The sequence below is a fragment of the Protobothrops mucrosquamatus genome, unplaced genomic scaffold (assembly GCF_001527695.2).
Source record: "Protobothrops mucrosquamatus isolate PMUCROS unplaced genomic scaffold, P.Mucros_1.0 scaffold2412, whole genome shotgun sequence".
NCBI classification, from domain to species: Eukaryota; Metazoa; Chordata; class Lepidosauria; order Squamata; family Viperidae; genus Protobothrops; species Protobothrops mucrosquamatus.
This window is the reverse complement of record NW_015388484.1, coordinates 10,013-33,047: the sequence shown is the minus strand read 5'-3', so window position 1 is coordinate 33,047 and position 23,035 is coordinate 10,013. Positions and strand designations below refer to the sequence as shown.

The following is a 23,035-nucleotide window of genomic DNA, read 5'->3' as shown; positions in this document are numbered from 1 at the left end:
CGCTGCTAAGCAAGACTATTGTTGAGCAAATTGTGCCCTACATTACTACTTTTTTGCTACAGTTGTTAAGTGAACGAACCATGCAGTCGTTAAGCAGATGTGACTTCCCCATGGACTTTGATTGTCGCAAGCCAGCTGGGGAGGTTGAAAATCATGATCGCACGACCTCTGGACATGCAACTGTCCTAAATAACATGTCAGTTGCCAAACGCCTGGATTTTTGATCCCATGACCACGGGATGCTACAACGGTCATAAACGTGAAAAGCGGCAATAAGTCATGGTTTTCAGTGCTGTTGTAGCATTGAGTGGTCATTTAATGAACAGATTGTAAGACAAGGACTAGCGCAGGGGTAGGCAACCTTGGCTCTTTTATGATTTGTGGACTTCAATTCCCAGAATTCCTGAGCCAGCATGGCTCAGCTTGGAAACCTCTCCCTTTCCCCTCAGCATGGCTGGCTCAGGAATTCTGGGAGTTGAAGTCCACGAGTCATGAAGGGGGCCATAGTTTCCCCATGCTGGCTCAGGAATTCTGGGAGTTGAAGTCCATGAGTCATAAAAGAGCCAAGGTTACCTACCTCTGGCCTAGGCCTAGACCGCTTTATGACTCGTGGACTTCAACTCCCAGAATTCCTGAGCCAGCATGGCTCAGCTTGGAAACCTCTCCTTTTCCCCTCAGTGTGGCTGGCTCAGGAATTCTGGGAGTTGAAGTCCACGAGTCATAAAAGAGCCAAGGTTGCCTACCCCTGGACTAGCGGTATTGATTAAAAATATTTAATTATTTCTTAGAGTATTGCCTCTACTGGGTAGAAACGGGAAAAATGTAGAAATTTCCCCAGGAATTTTTCTTCGTAGTCGAAACAGACTCAACTGTTGTCTTAACCAGAGCCACTGTGGGGAATTTTTTAAAGAAGTTTCAAAATAGGCATAGTTTTTTGGGATGACAAAATTTGGGGACCTGGTTGTAGCAAATGTGTTTTTTTAAAAAACAACAACAAAAAAACCCAGATCCTTTTAATCTGTTTTTCTACGGTCTGCTTTTCAGGGTATTCAAAACCTGAAATACTTCCATCTTTTTTTTTTAAAAAAAGAATTTTATTGGATTTTATAGGGTTAGGAATAAAATGGGGTCGGGAATGGGGTTAGGGTTTAAACTGGGGTTGGGGTAGGGTTTGGGATTAGGACAGGGTTAGGCTCAACATTGGGGTTGTACCCCAATAACATTTTCAGTATTTTGCAAACAGAATATTGTCTGGGTACGTATGTATAGTTAACAATAATTAATATAGTAATAGATAACAGTAGTGGGTATAATTGGTTATCATAAACAGTATTAATTAATCAATCCATAACATTCTTCTTACTGGTATGTATTCAAAATAACATATCACATTCCTTTCTCCCTAATTCGTTTTCCTAGCCATTGATAGAAATTATCCCATGTTCTAAAGTAAACTGAGTCTTCTTTCTCTTTAATCGCTAAAGTCAATCGATCCATTGCTGCACATTCTAAAATTTTCTTGATTAATACTTCTTCAGTTGGCAAATTTTCATTTTTCCAATATTGGGCTAGTACAATTCTCGCTGCTGTTAATACACGTAATATTAAATATTCGCTCTCCTTCTCATAATTAGCTCCCAATACTCCTAACAAAAACAGTTCTGGTTTAAAATCTTATCTGTTTTTTTTAGTCATCTTTTCCAACCACGCATGTATCTTAACCCAAAACCTTTTTTGCTTTAGGGCATGTCCACCAGATATGATAATAAGTACCTGGCCTTTGTTTACATTTCCAACAGTTACTTCCATCTTGATGAAAGAAAGATTTACATGCTTGGAGATATCATTGTTTTAACTTTTATTTTCTTGGTTGGGTGTGTGTGTGTGTCATTTTAGGTTTAATGGGCCGAACCATGCCTTCCGAGAGACACAGTCCGCTCAACTTAAAAGAACCACATCACATCCGAGGCTCCATCACGCAAGGTAATCACGCAAGGAAGGTAGGACAACTTTCTTGGCGTCCGTTGTCCACCCAAGCTTAACGCTGCTTGATTCTGCTAAGTCAAGGAAGAAACAAGGTGGAAAGATGTCTCATTTTGCTTATCTAGAACAGGGCTTTTCAACCAGTGGTACGGGTACCACCTGTGGTACATGGGCACCTGGCAGGTGGTACGCGACCATCCTAGAAAAGTGGTAGCGGGGGAGGGGAATGAGCTGAACCGGTGGCAGCACCGCACAAGCCTGAGCGAGAGACGGCTGGAGCTGCAGGGCTGTCAGGACTCAGCGGAAGCGCCAGGATCAGCGCCAGGATCCAGCTGGAGCTCAGTGCTGATCCTGGCGCTTCCGCTGAGCCCAGAAGAAGCGCCAATCAGCTGGAATGTTGCAGCCTCTCCAGGGTCTTGTGATTTACATTCAGATGCTTGGCAACTGATTCATATTTATGATGGTCACAGTGTCCCAGGATTTCAGTGCCATTGTAATTTCGAACAGTCACTAAGCGAACTGTTGTAAGTTGAGGACTACCTGTACTTTATCACTTTTTTCCTTTTTTGGGGGGATCATCAAGTTTTTGACACCTTGCTAGGCGACTGGTGGTACTCCGATATTGCCATATCCTAAAAGTGGTACAATGGGTGAAAAGGTTAAAAAGCCCTGATCTAGAACAGGGGACTCCAAACAGGGCAACTTTAAGACTTGTGGACTTCAACTCCCAGAGTTCCCCAGCCAGCATAAGTTCTAGTCCCACCTTAAGCCTGAAAACAGGCTGGGTGACTTTGGACCAATCATAAGGAGACGGTCAGCCTCTAATTCTGGCTGGGGAACTCTGGGAATTGAAGTCCACAAATCCTGAAATTGCCAAGGTTGGACATCCCTGGTCTAAGGTAATGTTTTTTCATGCTGGCTGGGGAATTCTGGGAGTTGAAGTCCCCAAATCTTAAAAAGTTGCCACGTTTGGAGGCCCCTGATCCTAGAGGAAAGGAGAAGATGACTTGACGGGTCCTCTCGGTATGTTTCTCCTTTAGGAATTCCTAGATCCTACGTGGAATCTCCAGAGGACTATCCCCGAAGGGAAGCCAAGCAACTCAAGAGGGAGAACACACCACCGAGGGACTTACCAGAAGCCTACAAGGTCAGGAGCCACGAGTCCCTCACTCCGTTGAAGCTGAAAGCGGTTCACGAAGGGCTGGTCACCACGGTGAAGGAAGCCGGGCGATCAATTCATGAAATCCCGAAGGAGGATCTTCGTCGCACGCCCGATCTCTCTCTGATGGCCCGGCCCATTAAGGAAGGGTCGATTACCCAGGTATCTCACGTGGCTTGAAAGAAATCAAATTTTTATTACACTCATAGGAAGGTAATCCTCGACCTAACAACCATTTGCTTAGTGACTATTCAAAATTACAACAGCATCGGGGGGGGAAAAAGTGGCTTACAACTGGTCCCCAACTTACAACGGTTGCAATATCATCACGGTCACATAATCGAAATTTGAGTGCTGGGCAATCAGGATTTATGGCAGTTGCAGCCTCTCGGGATCACACGATCCCCATTTGCGACTTTCACGGCGTCTTCCGACCACCAAGTCGATGGGGAAGGACGGATTTGCTTACTGACTGCATGATTCACTTAACGGCTGCGGTAATTCGCTTAAAAACTGGGGGGAGGGGAAGCTTGCAAAATTGGGCATGGTTCATTCAACATCCATCTTGCTTTGGTCCCGATTATAGTCATAAGTTGAGGATGACTCGTATTTGAAATGAAAGAATTGCATGGATAAAAAGAGAGGCCGCGTTGTTGGGTGTCGGGCTGCTTTAAGCCGATCAAAAACGTGTCGATAAGTGTTCTCCTTTCTTTTAATTTAAAAAAAAACAACGAGTTGGCCATTTCTTGGTGACCTAGGACCCCAGTTGCCCAGCACAATGGAGAGGGCGCATTCCTTCATTTCAATTAACCCCCAACTTGACCCACGGGAGATTTAACCCCGAGCTGCATTCAAGTAGAGTAAACAGATGGCTTCTAACCTCTCCTTGGAGATCTGCCACGGTTAGTTTGCCCGGGGCTGAATTATGGCTTGGCGTTACACCAAACAGGGCACCACGACCTGTTCCAAAACTGCCAAATGTGATCTATCGCCGTCGATGGATTTTTGCATACAAGCCTCTCTGCTGGGCTGCTTCGGCCTTGAAGCTCTGAGTCTGTTTGCAAGAAAAGGTTCTCCTAGTTCCAGATTCCCAAAACAATGCTTGGACCACATCCACTCTTGTTGGCTGGTAAAAATGGGGGGGGGGAGATTGTTTCCATAGCAACGGGATCGGGGTGATTCCCGGGCTTTGGGGTAACAGATGGCTGGATTCGTGTAGCAGTTTGGGCGTCCTTTGCTTTTGGATTCTGTATTAGATAATAGGAAAATGTGCATACGAGCAGAGATGATTAGGGGACTGGAGGCTAAAGCACACGAAGAACAGTTGCTGGAATTGGGTATGTCTAGCCCAGGGGTAGGCAACCTTGGCTCTTTTATGACTTGTGGACTTCAACTCCCAGAATTCCTGAGCCAGCATGGCTCAGCTTGGAAACCTCTCCCTTTCCCCTCAGCATGGCTGGCTCAAGAATTCTGGGAGTTGAAGTCCACAAGTCATAAAAGAGCGTGAATTAAAATAAACCAATCCATGAATTGTGGCATCTTGACCTAGCGTGGTCCTGTCCTTCATCTGCCAGTTTATTGACCCTTCTTTTCATCTCTCGCTTCCAGGGTACTCCGCTGAAATACGACACAAACACATCCACAAATACCAAAAAGCACGACGTCCGGTCTATTATTGGCAGCCCCGGTAGGAATTTCCATCCCATGCTCCCAATGGAGGCCATGCAGGACCCAAGGACGCTGGAAAGAGCTTACGAGGACAATTTGAAAAACAGGCCCAGCCCCGTGACGAACTCTGGCGGCTCCATCACGAGGGGAGCCCCCATGATTATTCCTGAGCCGGGGAAGCCTCGCCACAGCCCCCTTGCTTACGAGGACCACCAGACAGCCCACGGGGCAGCTTATGGAGGTCACTTGCACCGAGGGTCCCCTGTCTCCACAAGAGAGGCAGCACCCAGGCAACTTGAAGGTCAGCCATCTTGCTTGTTCTTGGGGACTTGTGTGGGAGCGCCATGCTTCTTCTGTTGACCCTTTTTGAGATGGTCAGCTTGGTTCTAGAACTCAAGGTATTTCAGCACAGCTTTCTACAGAAACATCTGAGGCTTGGATGTTCTGCAGCCACCACTCTTGGTCATGTTTCAAGCACAGCATGGCCGTTCTCAGGAATGGTGGGCTTCTTTCTAATCCCTGTTGGGTGGCGGTTTCTTCAAGGAAGCCAATACGAGGGCAATTCGGAAACAAACCTCCGTTTGGTTATCAATGACAGACACTCGCAGATACAGAACTTCTATTATACGCACTAGAAAACTACAACATGACATGACTTTTGTCTGAAATAGTATAGGGTTTCCTGCCTGAGCAGGGGGTTGGACTAGATGACCTCCAAGGTCCCTTCCAACTCTATTATTATTATTATTATTATTATTATTATTATTATTATTATTGATCATCGCACACTCAACCAGATGTTCAGACTGGATTTGGCATTTTTGTCTACCTATCGAGTCCTTCCCAAGGACCTGGGATAGGCAGATGTGGATGTTTGATGGTATTACAGATCTCGTCGCAGGATGGAAGCAGTTCCTAGTAAGGCTGTCTTTTGCAATTGACTAATGGCGAATTTGTCAATGCCGATGGTATTCAAGTGGTGCTCCAGTTGTTTTGGGATTGCACCCAAGGTGCCTATTACTATTGGTACTACCCTTGCTTGCCTTTGCCACAGTCTTTCTATTTCTATTTGTAGGTCTTTGTATTTTGTTATCTTCTCCAGTTCTTTCTCGTCTATTCTGCCGTCTCCAGGCACTGCCACGTCCACTATCCAGACTTTTTTGTCTTTCTTATTGACAATTGTTAAGTCCAGGGTAGTAGTAGTAGTAGTAATAGTATCGCCATTCAGATTGAGGCACTTGTTGTAACGTCTTACAAGGTTTGAAATTCCTTAGTAATCTCTCGATGCCAAATCTGGACTATGGGGTGTGTATGTGTGACCAAAAACATCCCAACGGAACTGCTTCAAAAGTTCTTGGGTGTGTCTAGCAGTGTGCGGACAAGCATTGTCTTGAACCAACACCACACCAGAAGTGACACCCTAGAAAAACCCACTAAATGTGAAGATGCCAAAGGAGGACAACTAGTGAAGTTCATGGAGTGTGGTTCGACCATCAATTGAGACATCTAGTGTGAAACATTATGAAAACTCAGTTGAGCCATCCATAACAAGCGTCAGGGCCTGCTGACTTCCGGTGTGGTGTTGGTTCACAATAATGCTAGCCCGCACACTGCTAGACGCACCCAAGAACTTTTCAACCCGTTCCGTTGGGATGTTTTTGATCACACACACCCCCAATAGTCCAGATTTGGCACCGAGCGACTAGGACTAAGAAATTTCAAACCTTGTAAGACGTTGTGACAAGTGCCTCAACTTGAATGGCGATTATGTCGAAAAGTCATGTCATGTTGTAGTTTTCTAATGTGTATAATGAAAGTTCTGTATCTGCGAGTGTCTGTCACTGATAACCGAACGGAGCTTTATTTCCAAATTGCCCTCATATCTACTTAATTTGAGGGGTCCTTGGTGCTCTCTGAGCTTGGTTGTTTTCTTGCAGACGTTTCATGACCCAACTAGGGAACAATATCAGTGCTAGAAGGGAGTGGGGTTTGAGGAGAGGAGGAGGAGGAGGAGAGAGAAGAACTGTGGCATCCTTGGTGATCTCTGAGCTTGGAGGTTTTCTTGCAGATGTTTCATGACCCAACTAGGGAACAATATCAGTGCTAGAAAGGAATGGGGTTTGGGTGGAGGAAGAGGAGGAGGACAACGACTGTGGAGTCCTTGGTGCTCTCTGAGCTTGGTTGTTTTCTTGCAGACGTTTCATGACCCAACTAGGGAACCTCATCATTCTATCAAGCTCTGAGAACACTAAGGACCTCACAATTCAACCCTAACCTACAAAATATTTTCTTCTTTTGGTGTCCTTCAACAGGGAGCATCACTGCTGGAAAACCCGTGTCTCAAGAAAGGAAGGTCACAACCACCTCCAGAGATATCACCAGCTCCAAGTCTCCTCATACCCCGCTTCCAGACCACCATCACCCGATGTCTCCGTATGAGCATCTGCTCCGCGGAACAAGCGGCATGGATCTATACAGAGGCCACATTCCACTGACCTTTGACCCCGCGGCCATTCCCCGAGGGATTCCCTTGGAAGCAGGTAGGAGGAGGATGAAAAGTCCATACACCATTATCTGTTGGACATTGTGTAGATTAGTCCCGGTGCAGACTGGACTGTTTTTTTAAGAATACAGATCTTTGTATGGGACTTGATCAAAAAGGTAGCTTGGAGGTGCATGAAGAGCTTAGCAGCAATCTGGACAGTGGGTTCTCCTCCCAACATGGTATAGTTGCACTTAGATCTAGACATTGGCTCTGGGAAAGAGTGGGGAAAGGATTTGGAAGACCTTAAGTGGAGCTTTATGGAAAGATGTAGAAGAAACGAGTTGAGATCTGGCAAATGTAAATGTTCTAAAACTAGATCTGGAATATGTAGAAGTGGACCTTCTCTTATAATAAATAATAATAATAAAGTTGGAAGGGACCTTGGAGGTCATCTAGTCCAACCCCCTGCTCAGGCAGGAAACCCTATACCATTTCAGACAAATGGCTGTCCAGTCTCTTCTTAAAAACCTCCAGTGTTGGAGCATTCACAACTTCTGGAGGCAGGTTGTTCCACTGATGTTCTAACTGTCAGGAAATTTCTCCTTAGATCTAAGGTTGCTTCTCTCCTTGATTAGTTTCCATCCGTTGCTTCTTGTCCTGCCTTCAGGCGCTTTGGAGAATAGCTTGACTCCTTCTTCTTTGGGGCAGCCCCTGAGATATTGGAACACTGCTATCATGTCCCCCCTCGTCCTTCTCTTCATTAAACTAGACATACCCAATTCCAGCAACCGTTCTTTATATGTTTTAGCCTCCAGTCGCTTAATCATCTTTGTTGCTCTTCTCTGTACTCTTTCTGGAGTCTCAGCATCTTCTTTACATCCTGGTGACCAAAACTGGATGCAGTACTCCAAGTGTGGCCTTAGCAAGGCCTTGTAAAGTGGTATTAACCCTTCATGTGATCTTGATTCTATCCCTCTGTTAATCTCTATCCCTTCTTCATCTCTGCTTGATTCAACAGCTGCCTATTACTTGCCGAGGCACCTTGCTCCTGGTCCTACGTACCCCCATCTCTACCCGCCCTACCTCATCCGTGGCTACCCGGACACTGCCGCCATGGAGAACAGACAGACCATCATCAACGACTACATCACCTCCCAACAGATGCACCACAACGCTGCCACTGCTACTACCATGGCGCAGAGAGTCGATCTCCTCCGTGGCTTGTCTCCACGAGAGCCTTCCATGGCTCTCAACTATGCAGCAGGTCTGGAATCCGTGGGGTGCCCAGGTGGGAGGGGAAGCCATGTTGGAGACTTGTTTGCACAAACACCCATGAGACGGTGGATCGTGACGGGTCTGAGACAAGACACAATGATTTAGAACAGACATGTCAAACACAAGGCCCGGGGGCCGGATGCGGCCCGCGACGTGGTTTCATGTGGCCCGCGAAGCTATCCTGGAAACAGTGAGGGAACGGCCCCCGCTGCCTTGGCCCTGGCTCAGGCCGACTGGCCGGGAGCCAGTGTACAATTTTGTGGTGGCCATCTATGCTGAAACCATTCAGTCTTAGCTCCACAAGGCCATCTGGAAACAGCGAGGAACCAGCCCCTGCCGCGTCGGCTCTGCCCCCTGGGTGCATGCTGGGGAGGTGTCACCCTTTGTGAGGAATGAAGAAATGGACCATCGCCTGGAAGTGGCCAGCAAATGGCTCTCGCCTACTTCACATATCTGGCTTGATGGGCTCTGCCCTGGTCCCACCCCTTTCTGCCAGAGACCCTCAGATCTGTCCCACTCCTGCCCAGGCCCCCACAGGCACCCTTGACGCAAATGATTTAGAGCTGGCCATGCCCACCCAGTAGGCCACACCCACTCCACCCACGCCCACCCAGTAGGCCGCACCCCCCCTGGCCACCACCCCCGAGGACAACCGCAATGCTGATGCGGCCCTCAATGAAATTGAGTTTGACACCCTTGATTTAGAAGAATGACTTCCATCAATTGTGTTTGCTCCGGGTTTTGCTGTTATGGGAACAGACATCAAGCAGAGTCTCTACTGGTTGTAGAGCAGGGGTCCTCAACCCCCGTGCTGTGGCCCGTTCAGAACCGGGCCACGGAAGTGGTGGGCAAGTGCTGCACGCAGCTCCACTTGAATGAGTGGCGAGCGAGCGTGCATCTGGCAGATCCATTTGTGCAAGCGGCGTACGTGCATGCCCGCTGCTCACGCAAATGGAGCTGCATGCACACATACTCGCTGCTTACTGTGGAGCCATCCCCTCTGCCCCCCCCTCCGCTGGTCCACAAAGCCAGGAAGTTTGGGGGACGCTCCTGTAGAGGACAATGTTGGCTTGATGGTTCCTTGCCCTACATTCTTAAGCCATCTTTAAAAGCAACACCTTTCTTGGGTCTGGGACAATTCACCGCAGCCAACTCGCTTCGGGACACCTCAATGTTGTATTAATCATTCATTTACTTTCATTATTGGTGACCACGCTTTTGTCAAAATTAATCTAACTCTTGTATTTCTGGTTGACTTTATTATTATTTTTTAACACATTTTATTGGTTTTTTTAAATTCTTAAGAAAAAGTACTCAGGACCCACCGTGGTGGTTGGGTGGTCAAACATTCAAAAGTAAAGACATATATAGACAACTCAGCTCAATACATTTCGCTATCCCCTCTCTATTTCCCTCAATTAACATGATACGTTTAAATATTCCATTTCTGTTTTAAATTTCTATTACTACTAAACCTGCTTTATAACTTTTATCAGTTTACAATTACCATAGTTTAAGTTTAAAACAACAAATTATCAATTCTAATTCTTAATCTCTCACATCCCTCATTTTATCACCAATCTCATTTATTTCTTCTTCCACTACACAATAGATATCCTTAATAACAGTAAAATATTAATCAGCCCTATACATATGTAATCCCAGAATCAATCCATCTCTTTAAAATAACGAGATAATATTAAACCTTAATTCATTCAAATTCATCAAACAAAATTCAAATGTTCTCCAATTGCTTACCATGCCTTATCACGTCTTTGTTGTCGTACAAAAAGGTCGTCCTACTAATTTAAAACACTCCATTAATTATTAAAAGCATCCAAATCTAAACAGTCATCATTTTTTTCAATTGGTTGACTTTATTTTAATATCACTGGCCACTGTTCTGTCAAAATTAATTTTAAGTTTTGTATTTGTTGAATTGTTTTGCGGCAAGTGGTCCCATTCTGTCTTTCTTTGCCAGTTGTTCATTCTCAGCAAAGCTGTTGGTTGGTTTGGCCACAAGATTCTTCTTGAAGTGAGCCCCTTGGCATGAGTTGACTCTTAAAGAGAAGAAACACACACACACACACCCAACGGAAGCAAAAACTCAGAGAATTCAGAGCAGACCAGCCTGACAAACTTAAGCCCCATGGCCTTAAGGAGGACACTGCCCAGTTGGGCTCCTCCCTTCCGTTCCTAACCAATTTCTCCTTTTCCCAGCAGGGATAATTGACCTGTCTCAAGTACCACACCTCCCTGTGCTTGTGCCCCCCACCCCGGGCGCCTCTGCAGCCTCCATGGACCGGATCACCTACATGCACAGCGCTGCCCAGCCTTTTAGCGGCCGACACAGTAGCTCACCCCTGTCTCCAGGTGAGTCAGGAGGGAACCTAGAACCTGAAGTATGTGAGATGCTTCCAAAATATCCTTCTTTGGGAACTGCCTGGCAAGGAGATCCACCTTGTGTACAGGTAAAAGAGTCCAGAGAGGGAGAGTGGAGGTAAACGAGAACAAGAGAAGACAAGCTGGAAGGAAGAAGGCTGTGTCCTAGTCCAGGGATTTTCAACCTTTTCACCCATTGTACCACTTTTAGGATATGGCAACATCCGAGTACCACCAGTCGCCTAGCAGGGTGTCAAAAACTTGACCAAAAAGGAAAAAAGTGATGAAGTACAGGTAGTCCTCGACTTACAACAGTTCGCTTAGTGACTGTTTGAAGTTACAATGGCACTGAAAAAAGTGTCCCCCAAGCCACAGCCGAGCAAGACACCTGCCTGCCCGCCCGCCCGGCGGCGCTCTTCCTCCTGTCCGAGGTTTTCATTGTTGTGAGCATTTCTGTTGAGGATTGGCAGCAGGGGTGGGGTGGGGGTGTTTGGTTTTTATCCCCCCCGTCTGCTGGGTGGTTGCAGCAGGTTTTGGTCACTTCACATGACCCTGGGACACTGTGACCGTCATAAATATGAATCAGTTGCCAAGCATCTGAATGTAAATCACAAGACCCTGGAGAGGCTGCAACATTCCAGCTGATTGACGCTTCTTCTGGGCTCAGCAGAAGCGCCAGGATCAGTGCTGCTTTCCAGCTGGAGCCTGGCGCTGATCCTGGCGCTTCCGCTGAGCCCTGACAGCCCTGCAGCTCCAGCCGTCTCTCGCTCAGGCTTGTGCGGTGCTGCCACCGGTTCAGCTCATTCCCCTCCCCCGCTATCACTTTTCTAGGATGGTCGCGTACCACCTGCCAGATGCCAATGTACTACAGGTGGTACCTGTACCACTGGTTGAAAAGCCCTGTTCTAGACCGGCTGAAGGAAGTAGGTGATGATTTCTTGGAGAAGAACGGTAGAAGAGGGACCAGGCAGGTCCAAATCAACTGAGAAGTATGGGTTTGTGGGCTGCTGGAGCCAGTTTTATCACCCTGAGAGGTTCAGAACCACCTTGTGGCTTCTTGGTATCACCCAAATGAAAAAAAGAACACCACAAGCCACGGCTTTAGGTTAGCCCAGAGTTAAGTCTGACTGCCCATGTTCAAGACTCTGATTGAGTCTGACTGCCCATGTTCAAGAACCCCTTAATCCTGGACGAGCGTATTAGGAACACGTGTGTGGCAATATTTTGAAAATAAAGTTTAGGGAAGGGAAAGAAGAAAGGAGAACGCAAAGAAGAAATAGGCTACTAAAAAAAGAACAAGGCAAAGCAGAGAAAGGAGGATGAAGTGGATGACCAGAATTTCATTTAGATCTGAAGACTTCAGGTTCCCTACCAATATTCTGCATTCTGGGTTTTAATAGAAGAGAATATTTGTAACTCAGGGTTGAACGGTGGAGTCCTTAGTGCTCTCTGAGCTTGGTGGTTTTTTTGTAGACCCAACCAAGGAACATCACCAGTACATGAAGGGAGTGGTGTTTGTGGAGAGGAAGGAGGAGGATAAGGAAAAGGACTTTATAGTTTTCTTGCAGACGTTTCATGACCCAACTGAGTTCTATTATCAGTGCTAGAAGGGAACGGATTTCTGGAGGAGGGAGAGGGAGAAGGGGAGGGAGAGAGAGAGAGAGGGAGAGAGAGAGAGAGAGGAAGAAGGAGGAGGAGGAGGACGACGACAACAACAACAACAACTGTGGGGTCCTTGGTGTTCCCTGAACTGTAAGGTTTTCTTGCAGACGTTTCATGACCCAACTGAGTTATATTATCAGTGCTAGAAGGGAATGGGTTTCTGGAGGAAGTGAGAGGGAGAGGGGAGAGAGAGAGAGAGAGAGAGAGAGAGAGAGAGAGAGAGAGAGAGAGAGAGGAGGAGGAGGAGGAGGAGGACTGTGGGGTCCTTGGTGTTCCCTGAACTGTATGCTTTTCTTGCAGACGTTTCATGACCCAACTGAGTTATATTATCAGTGCTAGAAGGGAATGGGTTTCTGGAGGAAGGGAGAGGGGGAGGGAGGGAGAGAGAGAGAGAGAGAGGGAGGGAGGAGGAGGAGGACGACGACGACGACAACTGTGGGGTCCTTGGTGTTCCCTGAACTGCATGGTTTTCTTGCAAACATTTCATGACCCAACTGAGTTACATTATTAGTGCTCTTTAAGCTGGGAGGGCACCAAGGACCTTACAATTCTGGGCTTTTAACAGAGATTTTTCAAGCTGAATGCTTTTTTTGCTGGACAACGATGGTGGATGAAATAGCAAAGCAGCTCTAGAGCGCCTTATCCACAGTGGGGAAAAAAACCAGCCTGTGCTTCACAGGTACCCCTGCACATTTACCCAAGACGGGACCCCCGGTTTCCGAACGGGAGCAAGAACGGGACCGTGAAAAGGAACGCAAGAAATCGGTTGTGACCAGCACAGCCACGGTGGAGCACGCGCCCATCTGGAGGCCAGGTGAGTTCATGAGCAGAGGTCCACCACCTCGGACGGGAAGGAGGAGGGGCCTCCGCACCGTCTCATTTTGCCTCCGTTCCATCTTTTACGACAGGCACCGAGCACAGCAGCGGCCGTACATCCGCACACTCTCACAAACACTCCCCGGTTTCCCCTCGCGCACAGGAGAACATTCAGCAGCGGCCCAGTGTGTTACACAACACCAACATGAAGATCATCTCCCCAGAAGGCCTCACTTCCTCCGTCTTGCGGTAGGTCAAATTCCAGAAAAGCGGAAGTGCGTTATTCTCGACGTACATCTACGGTACAAAATGCACGGCGCAAATTCTGGGTTGGTTGCTTGTCTATTATTATCATTTCTTGGTTTGTCACACCATCAGGATCAAGCGCGGGAAATTGGGAAATCCAGGCAGTTCAAATGTATACAGGTAGCCCTCGACATAACGACCACAGTTGACCCCAAACTTTCTGTTGCTAAGTGAGATATTTGTTAAGTGAACTTTGCCCCATTTTATGACCTTTTGGGCCACAGTTGTTAAGTGAATCACTGCAGTTGTTAAGTTAGTAACACAGTTGTTAAGTGAATCTGGCTTCCCCATTGACGTTGCTTATCTGTAAGGACCCACCTCAATTTTACATCTTAAGAAGACAGGACTCTTGGAATGTCTCTTCCAACAGGGATCTTTATTAAGAGAAGCTGATTGCAGGCATGCTAGACAGGATCTGGGGAATCCTCTCCCACCATTCAATGTTTTAAAGTGTTTCCAAGCAGCCCCCACCCCACAGTTCTTCTGGGCGATTCAATCCATCAGTCTGTTCCGTTGGCACGATCACTGATCCTCTTTTCCCAGATCCCAGGTGTTGTATTTCCCACCCCCTTTTCCTCACTGCCGGCAAAGAGGAGTGAGATGAAAGGCGATGGCCACATTGTTATGGTTAGTCCTCTCAATGAGAATCCACAAACGGTCACTTTGTAGTTAATGAAGGAAGTGAGAGTCATAAACCCCTCCATGCTTACCCTCCTCCCTTTTCGTAGTATGGCAGAATCCAGAATAGAATAAGAATTGGTTTTTCATTAGAGTAGGTAGATAGAAATTGAAATATAATTGGATTCTGACATTATCATAAAGGTCACAAAAGCAGATCACGTCACCCCAGGACACAGCAGCCATGATAAATATGAGTCGGTTGCCAAGCGTCTGAATTTTGATCACGTGACCGTTGGGATGCTGCAACGGTTGTAAGTGTGAAAAACGGTCATAAGTCGCTTTTTTCAGTGCTGTTGTAACTCTGAACAGTCACTAAATGAACTATTGGAGGTTGAGGACTGTCTGTGTAATGATTGCAAGCTTAGGCTCTCTACAAGAATCTGAGCTACTAAGGGTCAAAGCAAATTGGTGGTAGAGAAGAGTCAACGGAATTCAAGGTGGGCGGGACTTTAGATCTCTCGTGGGTGCGCAGGGACTCAAGCCAGATGACACGTTTGACCCCTCTCTCGGGCTCAGCCTGGTCATCTACACTCAGCCGCATGTTCAGACTGGATTTGGCAATTTTATCCACCTAGTCCAGGGGTAGGCAACCTTGGCTCTTTTATGACTCGTGGACTTCAACTCCTTGACCTAGTCAGTCCTTCCCAAGGACCTGGGATAGGCAGATGTTGTTTGATGAGGTTCAATGTGATCGTTGTAGGTCAGTGATGGCGAACCTTTTAGAAACTGAGTGCCCAAACTGCAACCCAAAACCCACTTTTGCATCGTCGAGTGCTGGGTGGGCATGTCCCATTGGCTGAGTGTTGCCAGTTGGGTGGGCATGGCAAATTGGGTGGGCGTGTCTGCGGTGGTAATGGCAGACTGGGTGGGACTAAAAAGTTCAATCAATCAATTCTAACTTTGCGAGATCTTTTTTTTCCCGCGAGACATTGAAATTGACTGATTGAACCTTTTTTTTTTTTTTTGCACATGGTGGTGGAGGCCTAAAGCAAAAAGGTTTTATAAAACCCAGCTGAAGGCCTAGGACTGGGGCGACGGCGCGCGTGCCCACAGAGAGGGCTCTGAGTGCCGCCTCTGGCATCCGTGCCATAGGTTCGCCACCATTGTTTGTAGGTTGTCAGCTGTTCCAGGTCAAGCTGCCGTTTGCAATTGACTGATGGTTCTTTTATAGCTTTCTTTTCCTGCAAAGATTGCAGGAACATGGATGGAACATGGCTTATAGGCAAAATCCTAGGGTGCTTAACATGCAAATTCTGGATGTTAGTATAGGGAGGGGAATCTGTTGGAAACTAAGCCCATTTTTGCTCCTTCTCCCCTAGATGTTTTTCAATCGCAGACCCCAAATTATAATCCAGCCCAAAAAAACTGCCTGGCCTCAGATTCTCCATCTGTGCAAGTGGAGAAAGTACAGCCTGTCTGTAGTTCAGTTTCCATCTTGTACTTGCAAGTTTGGAGGCAATCTAGTCCAACCCCCCTGTTCAAGCAGGAAACCCTACACCCGTGGTGGCGAATCTATGGCATGGGTGCCAGAGGCGGCACTCAGAGCCCTCTCTGTGGGCACGCGCGCCATCGCCCCAGTCCTAGGCCTTCAGCTGGGTTTTATAAAACCTTTTCGCTTTAGGCGTCCGCCGCCGTGTGCAAAAAAAAAAGTTCAATCAGTCAATCAATTTCAACTTCTTGCGGGGAAAAAAAGATCTCGCAAAGTTAGAATTGATTGAGTGAACTTTTTAGTCCCACCCAGTCTGCCGTTACCACCGCAGCCACGCCCAGCCAATGGGCCATGCCCACCCAGCACCCGATGATACATAAGTGGGTTTGGGGTTGCAGTTTGGGCACTCGGTCTCTAAAAGGTTCGCCATCACTGCCCTACACCATTCCAGACAAATGGATGTCTACTCTCTTCGTAACAATCTCCAGTGTTGGAGCACCCACAACTTCTCAGTGTGTCCTTGCACAAATCCAGGACTTGAATAACCCCATAACTACATTCTGATTGACACCCCTTTGCAAAATATGGGGGGGTATTCCATTCTTCTCCCCCAGGAGATCTCTTAACATGGTCTTTCTGCTTCGCAGATCCTCCTGTTCTTCCTCTTCATCCACTGCCACCACGTCCCCAGCCTGCTCCTCCGGCTTCTGTCCGGCATCGGCGTTGCGCAGCTCCCTAAGCGGCGTGGACAGCTACGCCTCGGTGGTGGACTCGGCCCACGTGCAGAAGGAGGTCTCGTCCTCCAGGACCCAGGACATCAAAAGCGAACGGTCTCAGCCCGAGGCCAACCACCTCTTCGTCTCAAAGTTGTCCGCGGGGCCAGGCCTAGAACAGACACCTTCGCCCGTAAAAGCTACGGAGCCCAAGACTTTGTCCTCTGCTGGGCCAGGGGCGATCCACCCGTTTAGCAGAGGACAGGGGAAAATCCAGCCTTCGCATCATAACCCCTTGGACCCGTCACTGCACGCCGTTTCGGCCCCCGAGCCGCCGAGTAGAGAAAAGAGTAAACCCTTTTCAGTGCAGGAGCAGGAGCTGCGAGTACTCGGTAAGACCACCATGACAGCGGCCAGCTTCATTGATGTCATTATCACGCGCCAAATTTCTTGCGATAAGGGGATGCCCGACAGAAGTTCATTAAGTAACGGCGCCAATGGCGATGGTAAGACATTGGAGGGGGCGTTGGGGCGGCTCTCGGCGTTGGGTGGCCTTCCAACTTGCACCCGGAGACATTACCAAAGACCCTTCCCTTTCCGCAATCATATATATATATATTTTTAAAAAGCGTTTTAATGTTCACATTTGTGGTGACGTCCCGTTTGCGTTCCCAGCGTTATCTGCATAAAAGCCCCCCCATTTTGCACCCCTCCTGTGCTCATGCTTCTTCCTCTTTTTTTTTTCTGTTTTGTTTTCCATTTTTCAGCCTACCTGTTTCATAATTTTTTTCCCCCCTCAGCCTTTCATTTCCTCCTGAGCATGTCGTTGTGTGTGGCAGGGCAGGCCAGATTTGGAAGCGGGGGTCTCTCCAAAGAGACGGGGGTCAAAACTTTGGGAAGATGACAGCGCATCATCAAAGCCCCCCCCACTTGGCCAGACATGCCAAGAGGGGGCTTCTGATGCATGGTTGCGATTGTCGTTTTCATTGTTTGGACACCCGTCTATCTGCCTCCGTGGACAAAATGTATGAAGTACCGGAACGAGCGAGGTCACGAATTTCAGCACCGTGCTTGCTTCCAGGATAATTGATGTTGTGCTTTGTCCATGAATTGTGTAAATTTGCTAAAGTCGGCCGAGATACAGGTAGTCCTCGACTTAACGACCGCAATTGGGAGCAGAATTTCCACTGCTAAGCAAGGCAATTGTGAAGTGAGTGGTGCTCGATTTTATGATCACCTTTGCTACGGTTGTTAAATGAGCCACACGGACGTTAAATGAATCTGGATTTTCCCACTGGCTCTGCTTTGTCGGAAGCCAGTTGGGAAGGTGGCCAAGGGTGATCACGTGACCCCGGGATGCTGAAATTGTCATGAATACATGCCGGATGCCAAGCGCTGAATCTTTTTTTTTTATTTATTTTTTTTAACAAATTTTATTGAATATGTCGATTCAACTTAAACAGATGGAATTCGGAGAAAAAATTATAAACATGTTTAAAGCAATCTATTCTAAGCAAGAAGCAAAAATAACAATTTATTTAAGCGTTCAAATACAAAAAGGCACGAGACAAGGTTATCCACTATCTCCTTTATTATTTATTCTTTCTTTAGAAGTACTTCCAAGAATAATTCGAAAAGATAAGGCTGATTAAAGGATTAGAAATCAGAAAAGAGACATTTATATTACAGGCTTATGCAGACGATTTAGTTTTCATTCTGGAAGACCTCTTAGAATCTGGAACAAGATTATTACAAGTGCTGGAAAATTATGGAGATGTCGCAAGGTTGAAAATTAATAAAGAAAAAACTAAAATGTTAGTCAAAAATATGTCCAATTTACAAGAAGCCAAGTGCTGAATCTTGATCACGTGACCCTGGGGATGCTGCAATGGTCGTGTGAACAACCGTCATTAAGTCACTTTTTTCAGTGGCGTTGTAACTTTGAACGGTCACTAAGCAAATGATTGTAAGCTGAGGACTACCTGTAGACAGATTTGCAACATGGGGAGTGTATCTGATGTTGACCCAGATGATGTTGGGGAGAGAGAATCAGCTTACTAAATTGTCCCTCGGTTCATTCCCCAATCTATGGTTTCCCGGATTGGTTGAGACTATAGCTCCCAAGATCGCGAACCAGGTTGGGGAAGGTTGTTCTAGAACTAGAACCATGGGTTTTGTTGTAGCTTGAATGGAAGTAACCCTTGGAGGGAATCTCCAAACTCAGCGACGCGCAGGTGCCATCAACATGGCTCGGCCAATGAGTTGCTTGTCCAAAACAAAAGCTGTTCTAATTATATTGTTGTAGCTTTATTTTGGACAACTTAAAGATGGGCGACTGCACCATTTGACACCTCAGTGTATTCCAAAAGACCACAGTGGAAGCCCACTGTGTGCTTCTCAACAGTGTCCCCCCCCCCAAATCCAGGGCCCATGGATCAGGACGGAGGTTGGATGTGAAGGACCTCTTGAATGTTCTCAAGTCATCTTCTCTAACATAGAGATCCAAGCAATGAGATCCCAGAATGCCAGGTGTCAAAAATGGCCTTTGAGGGTAGGGAACCTTGGCTCTTTTATGACTGGTGGACTTCAATACCCAGAATTCCTGAACCAGCCATGCTGACTCAGGAATTCTGGGAGTTGAAGTCCACCATTCATGAAAGAGCCAAGGTTCCCTACCCCTGCCCTACCAGCTGTCGTCACACTGCTGAGAAGGAGAGGCTGCCACCAACGTTTTAAGAATCTCTTTTGTGTTCCTCAGTTTTCCGTGGGAACTACAGTCCTGACGGCATTGAAACCATAAGCCCCGTGAGCTCTCCCTCTGTCCTCCACGAGAAAGGGATGAAGCTGACTCAAGATAAGGAGAAAGGTCAGGGTCTCCGCCATCCATAACAGGGACCCTTCCCCGCTTGGCTATGGCGTGTTTCATTCCACCTTCATTCCGCTCTTCTCACCTAGGTTCCCTCAAACCTTGTGGAGCGGAGATCTCACACATGCAACAGCTCCACCAGATCAGTGAGGGTCGCCAGTCCCCGGGTCAGTCGTTACAGGGACCCCCGAACGCCAAAGGACATCAGCGGGTCGTCACCCTGGCCCAGCACATCAACGTAAGTGGGGATGCGGCGACGGTCGTGAATTGTAAAACCCGGTTGTAAGTCATCTTTTCCAGCGATGTTGTGACTTCAGTTGGTAAATGGATGGTTGCAAGACAGGGACAACCTATAGGGTCCCTCAAAGAGATGGTGGTCTCTGAGGGTGGAGCTTCATTCTCCAAGGTTCTGGGTTGGTTTCCGAACGTTTCATTACCAGGCTGGGTAACATCTTCAGCGGAGTTTAGGGGATGCCCGTGTCGGTATTCTGTTTATAAGGGTGTATCGAGTGAGGGTCTTGTGATGGGTCAGGGGTGAGTCGTCAGTGAGAGGTTGGTGATGGGTCTTGTGATGGGGGGGGGGGTTACATCATGTCAGGCTCCTTGGAAGGTGAACTTCTGGGGGAGGGGGCTTGCGTGAATTGATTGAGGGTCGGTGCAGTCTCTGGTTGGCTGTGTAGTTTATTTGGATTCTGAGGGGTTCGTAGGCTGGTTGTGGGTCAATGTATCTGTTGATAATCATAATCATAATCATCATAATAAAGTTGGAAGGGACCTTGGAGATCTTCTAGTCCAGGGGTAGGCAACCTTGGCTCTTTTATGACTTGTGGACTTCAACTCCCAGAATTCCTGAGCCAGCCATGCTGAGGGGAAAGGGAGAGGTTTCCAAGCTGAGTCATGCTGGCTCAGAAATTCTGGGAGTTGAAGTCCACGAGTCATAAAAGAGCCAAGGTTGCCTACCCCTATTCTAGTCCAACCCCCTGCAGGTAACCCTATACCATTTCAGACAAATGGTTGTCCAGTCTCTTCTTAAAAACTTCCAGTGTTGAAGCATTCACAACTTCTGGAGGCAGGTTGTTCCACTGGTTAATTGTTCTGACTGTCAGGAAGTTCCTCCTTAGTTCTAGGTTGATTCTCTTCTTGGTTAGTTTCCATCTGTTGCTTCTTGTCCGGCCTTCAGGCGCTTTGGAGAATAGCTTGACTGCCTCCTCTTTGGGGGCAGCCCCTGAGATATTGGAAGACTGCTATCATGTCCCCCCTCGTCCTTCTCTTCATTAGACTAGACATGCCCAATTCCAGCAACCGTTCCGTATATGTTTGAGCCTCCAGTCCCCCAATCATCTTTGTTGCTCTTCTCTGTACTCTTTCTAGAGTCTCAGCATCTTTTTTATATAGTTGCGATGTGATGCATGGAAGACAAGCACCCCATGTTCAACTGGGGCTGGGAGCGAGTCTGCAAACCTGCAGAGCTGCTGTTTGTCAGGACCACAAATCCCACACTGGGGGGTCTGTGGAGATTCTCAGTCATCCAGGTCCTTGTTGTCCCAAAGGTGCTTTTTTCACGAGGCCACTGAATTTGGTTTTTTCCTTGAAGACGTTCTGCTTCTCACCCAAGAGGCTTCTTCAGTTCTAACTGAAGAATCCTGAATTCCCCACCTTTCAGTTAGAACTGAAGAAGCTTTCTGGAGGAGAAGTGAAATGTCTTCAAGGAAAAGCCCATTAAGTCCAGCTGCCTCTTGAAAAAGCGCCTTTGGGACAACCACACTGTGGGGGTGGGGGGACCGTTCGGACCCTCTTCAGACACCCACTTGGCTATGTCTTCAGGGAAGGGACCTGGATCCAGGCGCTCTCGAGATATTGGAAGATTGCTATCATGTCCCCCCTCGTCCTTCTCTTCAGAATTGCTTGTGGGGTGCCAGGCTTGGACGTGCGTGGCAGGTGGTAGCGTGGCCAATGATTCTTGTGTTGCTCCAGTCGAACTGGTGGTGTTGGTGTTAGCGATAGTGAACTCTTTTGAGAAATGACCGCAAAGAAAAAACAGAAGGATATCCCTTGTTTTCTTACAGGAAGTCATCACTCAAGACTACACGCGCCATCATCCCCAGCAACTCAATCCCCATATCCAGCCTCCCGTCTACTCCTACTCGGGGGCTGCTGCTCCTGTGCTGGATCTCCGCCGAGCTCCTCCTGAATCTTACCTCCAGCACCAACCAATGGAACATGTTTCATCTTCTAGAATCTCCCCCGAAAGTGAAGCAGACCAAAGGTGAGGCCATCTTCTTTCCTTCCCATCATGAAAGAGGTCCCTGAAGGTGGAAGATGGGCTATAGGAACAGAAAGGGGTGCCCAAATCCAGGTTGGTGGAGAGAATAGAATAGAATAAAGTAGAGTAGAATAGAATAGAGTAGAGTAGAGTAGAGTAGAGTAGAGTAGAGTAGAGTAGAGTAGAGTAGAGTAGAGTAGAGTAGAATAGAATAGAATAGAATAGAATAAAGTAGAGTAGAATAGAGTAGAATAGAATAGAATAAAGTAGAATAGAATAGAATAGAATAAAGTAGAGTAGAATAGAGTAGAATAGAATAAAGTAGAGTAGAGTAGAATACAATAGAGTAGAGTAGAGTAGAGTAGAATAGAATAGAATAGAATAGAATTGGAAATGGAAATGGAAATGGAAATGGAAATGGAAATAAATAGAATTAGAATTGAGCTGGAAGGGATCTTGGAGGTCTTCTAGTCCAGCCCCCTGCTCAAGCAGGAGACCCTATACCAGGGGTAGGCAACCTTGGCTCTTTTATGACTCGTGGACTTCAACTCCCAGAATTCCTGAGCCAGCATGGCTCAGCTTGGAAACCTCTCCCTTTCCCCTCAGCATGGCTGGCTCAGGAATTCTGGGAGTTGAAGTCCACCAGTCATAAAAGAGCCAAGGTGGCCTACCCCTGACCTTTACCATCTCAGACAAGTGACTGTCCAGTCTCTTCTTAAAAACCTCCAGTGATGGAGCACCCATGATTTCTGGAGGCAAGCTGTTCCACTGGAGGCAAGCTGTTCCACTGTTCCACTGTTCCGGCGGTTTTCTGGCGGCCGGTGGTTTCCCCTGGCCGCGAAGACATCTCCGACGGCCATGACGGCCTTTCTGCGGCCCTCCCGGGCCTGGGGGCCTTCGGGTAACCACGGTGGCCTTTAAGAATCTGGACCAGTGGCCCCGATGGCCCTCCCAATGGGCCCCTGGGCAAACCACCCTAGCCTCGGTGGCCTTCGGGTGGCCCTTTTGGCGGTCCCGGCGGCCCCGATGGCCTTCCCAGCGGCCCTTGGAGGTTCGGGAGGACCTAAGACCTAAGACCTAAGACCTAAGAACTATCCCAGAGACTAGACTCGTGGGTGTGGCCGAAACTGGACATCTTTGCCCTCCCGCCCTTCCCTCCTCCTTTGACTGTGGACATTTTAATATACCCAAGGACAGTCCTATTGGCCCTGCGCGATTCACCCCTCGCGCAGGCCTGGCCCATTAAGATCACCAGGGCCCACCTTGAGGATGGGGTTTGGAACCCCGAGAGGTGGCATGCTGCAGGCACAAGCCAAAAATTCCGGAAATTGGCCAAATTAAGGCTCT

The 23,035-nt window shown here is 47.6% G+C and overlaps 1 protein-coding gene across 1 annotated transcript in view; it reads left to right on the top strand.

The window, feature by feature from the left end:
- Positions 1–23,035, top strand: part of NCOR2 (nuclear receptor corepressor 2) — a gene marked incomplete at its 3' end in the record, with an annotated part of 161,543 nt that overhangs the window by 129,754 nt on the left and 8,754 nt on the right. Inside the window, exons 28-39 of the mRNA XM_029285880.1 lie at positions 1,897–1,983; positions 3,024–3,304; positions 4,751–5,111; positions 7,123–7,350; positions 8,314–8,559; positions 10,791–10,943; positions 13,294–13,428; positions 13,523–13,679; positions 16,494–17,065; positions 19,318–19,441; positions 19,492–19,663; positions 21,492–21,691. Coding sequence (XP_029141713.1) covers positions 1,897–1,983; positions 3,024–3,304; positions 4,751–5,111; positions 7,123–7,350; positions 8,314–8,559; positions 10,791–10,943; positions 13,294–13,428; positions 13,523–13,679; positions 16,494–17,065; positions 19,318–19,441; positions 19,492–19,663; positions 21,492–21,691 — 2,716 coding nt within the window. The remainder of the gene's footprint in view (positions 1–1,896; positions 1,984–3,023; positions 3,305–4,750; positions 5,112–7,122; positions 7,351–8,313; positions 8,560–10,790; positions 10,944–13,293; positions 13,429–13,522; positions 13,680–16,493; positions 17,066–19,317; positions 19,442–19,491; positions 19,664–21,491; positions 21,692–23,035) is intronic.